Here is a 6,000-nt window from a genome sequence, read left to right as displayed (position 1 = left end):
TGCTAACACTATATTGCTATGTGAGCGCTGCTGCGAGGCTGGGATTTGAACCCCTCTCCTCCCGAATGTGAGTCCTTCCCCTTAACCACTGTGCCACCTCGCTAGGAGGTTTTATGTGGCAAAAGGTGTGCTATATAACTGTTCCCAGAGATCTCGATTTTCGGTGGTGATAGTATGAGCAAAGTCTTTTGCGAGTTTGTTTTGCCGTTAAAATATTTTTCTGACGAGAAAACCACTGCAGCAGCTACAGGCTGAGAAACCCTGCTCGCGATCCCATTAGACTGGCGGGAGCGAGGATGCTAAAAGTGTGTGTGTGTGCGTGCGAGAGTCGTAGTCTGCTGCGGCCTTCCCCCTCCCAACCTCTTCGTCGGCAGTCACGTGACAGCGCCTAGCGTAACAGGCAGCGAAGCGGATCAGAGGTGCTGAGAAGTTGGCGTCATGCAGCTGCAGGCGCTGCTCGCTACGCTACTGGTCTGCGGTGAGGCAGGGAGGGTCAAACGTCCCGCCAAGCAGCTGGAAGGTAAATCGATTATGTTGCAACTCGTCAGATGTCAAGTCCCGTAAACACACATTTCCCGGCCCAGAAAATCCACAGTCTGGAACAAAATAAACGTTTGTTGCGTTGCATAAACGTACCTTGTTTCACAATGTGTTATTATGTGACTCAGTAGCTGTCAGTTTATACTTATTTAATCTGGCAGCTTGTTCCATTAGACAACTTTGGCCATGTTTCGCTGACATGGATGAAGTATATTCTACATAGCATTCAATTACGTCAAGACTTCCATCAGTACCATACTATTGGTGCATGGTTTTCGATCCGGTATTTGTCGATTGGTAATAAAGGGCTTAGGTTAACAGCTTGGTATAATATCTCGTCCTCGTTTTCACCATGTGAGTAACGTACAGAAACAAAAGTAATAATTTACACGTAAGCATGAATCTGTGTAATGGAAGGTATCTCGAACCCAGTTATCGGGTACCTAAGTATCTTTATGGAAGCCTCCGCAAACAACGTTACCTCTTAACTGCTCTTTGCAACCAGCATTCTTACTGATCTATTCAGTGACAAGGTACAAACACCGCCAATTTCATCTGAAGTCAATGGATCTGTGTGACTATCGAAGTATGAGAGCTACATGAAAACTTCATCAGTTATTAAAAACCATTCAACAGCCAAGATCGCATGAAATATTTAATTGTTTATGACAACATGTTTCAACAGACTTTGCTGTTATCTTCAGGTCTTAAAAATCTTTATTGTAAAACGTTTTCATTTTACGCCGAAACCTTGACATCTTGGGCGTGAAGTTCGGCGTAAAATGAACACGCTTCACAACAAAAAGATTTTTAAGCCCTGAAGATGACAGCAAAATCTGTTGAAACCGGTTGTCTTAAATAAAGAAATATTTTATGCGATCTTGGTTGTTGAATGATTTTCTACAATTAAAACAGATCGCCCTTCAGTACTCTCAAAGTCAGAAAATTCAACAGATCATCAATTTACTACGTCAGTCACTTTTATTTTAAGTTCGAGTTTGCGTTTCACCGGCCATTTCATCATCATCCGATAGGTTAACATATTTTTTCATCGAGGGATATACTTAATACTTAAACATGTGTCGTCTGTTTAGCAGACTGCAATGTGGCAAGAAGGTTATTTGATGTCTTCTTCTGGTGAAGAAATATCAGCGTTAATTTACAGCACTGAAAGGTCTGATACACATTTCTTCGTGTATGTAGAAGCAGTGCTTTTTTGAAAATATGGAATAATGTACTTATTATACAATAGTGAATCAAATGTGTTTCTCATTGCACATTTCAGTATAAAAAGCGTATAAAAACCGTATCACAACATTTTGAAAGTCGTAAAATGCAAATATTCTGGACACAGGCACTTGTTATTTGAAAGGTATTGTGAAATATTACATTCACAGAATCTTTCGCTATACCTAATGCATAGTATCATGTAATTAATTATTTAATTTTAAAACTCAATGGAAATGTAATGATCATTAATATTACGGATTTGCAGATGTTGGCAGGTTTAAATTGTTTCACAAGTTACTGTATCCAGTTACAAATATTATTTCTGTGAAAATTTGAACCAGAAGTGGACTACACAAAATACGGTTTACAATTTGCTGGTATCACATTAACATATTGGATGGACTTTCAAAGGAACTGCTTCTGTTGGGTTCAATTTTATCATTTAGGAGGTTTTGTCCTGTCCGTTTATTGTGTACGAAACTCTCAAGTTCTTCATAGAGGTCCGTCTTATGGCCTGTCTTTCAATTATTCAGTATTTTCAAGTCCTTGCTTATGTTCAAGGCCTTGTTTATGTTGTCAAATATATGTTCTGTGTCTTTGATGTATGTTGCTATTGCCGATCTATCAGATAAGCTGTATCAGAAGGCGTTGATGAATTCTTTAAACTTGACGTTGAAGTTACGACTAATTTGGCCTGTATAATGAACGCGACATTCAGTATAAATTTTTTATACATTCCAGAGTTTGAGTAATTTTAGGGTTTGTCTCGATATTGCGGGGTAAAAAGCTAAATTAATCTCCGTCCGAACACGCCTCGGAGGGCCCAAAGACACCTACCGACCACAGTGTCATCCTCGGCCGATTAACGTCACTAGTTGTGGATATGGAGGAACATGTTGTCAGCACGCTGCTGTTCCTGCCGTCGTAACTTTTTGTGACCTCTAAATCAAGAAGCTCCTAGGTTGGCCTCCCAAGGGCTGAGTGCACCCCGCTTGCCAACAGCGCTCAGCAGACTAGGACGGTAACCCATCCAAGTGGTAGCCACGTCCGACACCACTTCACCTTGGTGACCTATGGGAACCAGTACTGCCATTGCAGTAACGCCTTTTGCTGTAATAGGTTAACGTTTAGCATAACTTATTGTTAGTAGAAAGTCTAGTTCTAAATTTATGATATCCAAAACTATTGGAAAATGTTTCCTAAATATAAGGTACGTGCTGTGGGTAAGTCATTTTATTAATTATCATTTTTCTTTGGAATTTTTTCCTACTTTCTTTTTTATTTTGTTAGATAGATTGTCTAAGTGAATGCTCATATTCAATAGCTGCAGCTATTTGGCTAGTAATTCCAATTTTATTTGGTGGTCTTCATCATTCAGTGGGATCTTGTATGTCCAGTGTATCATTCATTGGTATGCTGCTAACTTACGTGAATTGAGGTTACCTGAGCAGTTGTGTATATTAGCGTCTGTAGTACTTGGTTATTTGTAAATTTTGAAGGCCGCTCTATCATTATGTCTGAAGAGAGCTAGATCAAGAAAACTGTGTTGTCCTTTTCACACTCATATGTGAGTACGACGTTCGTATGCTTACTGGTGAACAAGTAAAGGATGGGCTGGACATTATTAAATTTATAGGTCTTCTGTAACTGACTCTAAAATATAAATATTTCTCTTTCAATAATAAAATGTACCGCCAGGTCAGTGGGCTAGCGGCGTGTGTTCACACATCTGGAACAATATCTGAACTCTTTCTTAACCACCTCCAGGAAAATTTATTCAGAAAAAAATCACCAATATACACAAGAGATTAAATTTTACTAAGCGTAGGCCTATATGGATGAAGCATTCTTCATCATAAATGGCCACAATAAAAATCGTATACACGTTTCTATAATGTTTATTTCGGAATTATATTTTTCCAAAAGTTGTAGTTTAGAAACGTCTCCTTATCATTTAGATCTTTTTTGAATATACTATCTTTTACATAGGAAATTGTCTGCTAAATCACATGAATTTTGAAGAATATGTTTCCTCCTTGTGAATGTTGTAAAACTGATAGTCTTGAACTACAGTTAATAAAGGTTACTAAATTGAGTATGATAGAGTAAAGAGATACTGGTATGAAATGAATACTTGTTTGTAGCGGTATTTATTTAATATCCTGTATAATCCAAATTGATGTTGCGTGCATCTATTATAAATGGCCTTCTGGCATCTTTCCCTTCATAGATATTCAATGGGCTTGTTAGTTACTTTTCTCTTGCCTCCCGATGTCCCAGTTTTCCGTTTTGTTCATGGAAGCTTGTTTTCATTTAAGTACCGAAATGGCCTTGAATTAACATTGCAGAAGCTAACGTTTAGCTGTTGTTATGCTATCCACAGCCTCATTGCGTTCCGCATATTTCCGTTTTTGAATAATGTTATCTGTTTTTGAGCGGTCTTGCCTGTATTAACAACATACAGGGCACAGTGATGAAGACAATGAACTCATATCTGAATCTAACACCCAGCCTCATCTAGGATTACCGTGTTACCCGAAACCATTTCTGGCAAATTCTGAGGTGGGCCGATCTACTTATCTGAGCTTGCAATAGACATCGACGAGGCTTTGTCGGTCAACCTGGCACTCTTTGGCAACAGAAAAGTGGCTATTACGTTTTAGTTAGGACGTTTTCGTTCCAACTCGAAGGAATGAAATAAGTGTTTGTGGTTGCAGACATCTTTCTACCTAACAAGATATGGAGTAGTAAAATTTGCGGTGGCTTAGTAACAATATAACATTTTCCCCGCTTTATTGTTCTAGGGTTAATTTCTATTTATTCATACACATCACTCGTCGATGATAATGAATTAGTTGCTAACTTGATAATCAGATTGATTCAAGATTTCCTAATATTTAAGTGCGATTTAAAGTGGGTAAGATAAAAAATGGGACTATCCACACCGTTAGGAACTGAAAAATTTTCGGATAACTTTCCACGTCGATATCGCAATATTTAATATGCCTTCGCTGCTATGGGCAGCTTTCTGAAGTATAGAAAAGGCAGCTGCTACTGACACCACACCAAATATCGCGATTTCGATAAATCTGCTGTTGTCCACCACAACTTGATAAGGAAATGCACGATTATCTTTGATGAAACGAAAATTTTAACGCATTCATCTACCTACTGGGATTTCATCATCGAAGAAGCCGCTGAGATCAGAATGTGGATCAGCCCCTGTAATCGGGACAGCTACTGCGCCCATAAGGTTGCGCAGAAATGGCCGCTCGATGCTGAAATGCTAGAGATAAATAAGCAGAGTCATTTATCGTCTAAACTCTAAAGGGATTAGCATCGCTACCAAAGTTCCTCCGTCGTAGACACCGACATTATCTCTGATAGCTCACAGAGTATGTACACCGATGGAGTGAACACAGCCTACTGCGCATGTTGCCATCAAACCCTGCCAGTCGCGTGATTTTGGGACTATTTGCCGTAGTAGCGAAGCTTGAATATTACACGTATTCGCCTTGTTTTATATGTTTCTGCACGTTACAGTTTCAGTAATAGCTATGCTGTAGTGCTGTCGTTGCTGTGGAAGGAGGACCAGTTACTTTTCATATGTACTACAAATGTTTAATGGTGAATGTCATATTGATATGAAGCATTTTATACGTTGAAAAATATCGAGACACAGTGTTATGAAGTCCTGTATTGTTGAGATATTTTCTGCGATTTTATCGCCATCTGTTTACGAGACAAGTCCTAGATAAATTTGAAAGTGTGTTTGAGTAAACTGCCAGTCAGTGTATACATGTATGTGCTATGTTCATACGCAGAGAAAATTTGTACATGAAAAGTCTGATTAATTTCCTCAAATTTCTGCCGGTTCTCAAACCCTTGTGTGTGTGTGTGTGTGTGTGTGTGTGTGTGCATATGTTACTGTAAAAGTGAGATAATTGGTAAATCCTATAATTAACCTGTGTAACCTAAGATTTACCATCGTGGTGTGGTAAAAGTCCGAAATGTCTCATTATATGCATAGATTTCGAACTTTTCCTCACAGGCATTGGTAAATCTTAGGATTTACCAATACAAACTAGTGAAAGCTGGATTGAAGACTCCTGCCTCCATCGTGCAGGTTCAGACAAGTTTCATTGTAGCCAGTTTTGTGTTCAGATAAGTTTCTTCGTTGGCAGTTATGAGTTCTCAGTCCGCTCCCCGCTGCGTAGTTTGTCAGTGTCG

At 39.0% G+C, this 6,000-nt stretch overlaps 1 protein-coding gene across 2 annotated transcripts in view; it reads left to right on the top strand.

The window, feature by feature from the left end:
* Positions 1-408: 408 nt before the first annotated feature.
* LOC124555349 (alkaline phosphatase-like) overlaps positions 409-6,000 on the top strand; it is a 220,917-nt gene continuing 215,325 nt past the window's right edge. For both annotated transcript variants that reach the window (XM_047129229.1, XM_047129230.1), the window contains exon 1: positions 409-520. In XM_047129229.1, the coding sequence (XP_046985185.1) occupies positions 439-520 (82 nt within the window). In that variant the 5' untranslated portion in view covers positions 409-438. The remainder of the gene's footprint in view (positions 521-6,000) is intronic.

This window comes from Schistocerca americana, chromosome X (genome assembly GCF_021461395.2).
Source record: "Schistocerca americana isolate TAMUIC-IGC-003095 chromosome X, iqSchAmer2.1, whole genome shotgun sequence".
NCBI lineage: Eukaryota > Metazoa > Arthropoda > Insecta > Orthoptera > Acrididae > Schistocerca > Schistocerca americana.
The sequence above is the reverse complement of the archived record's forward strand: the minus strand, read 5'-3'. Positions and strand labels throughout refer to the sequence as shown.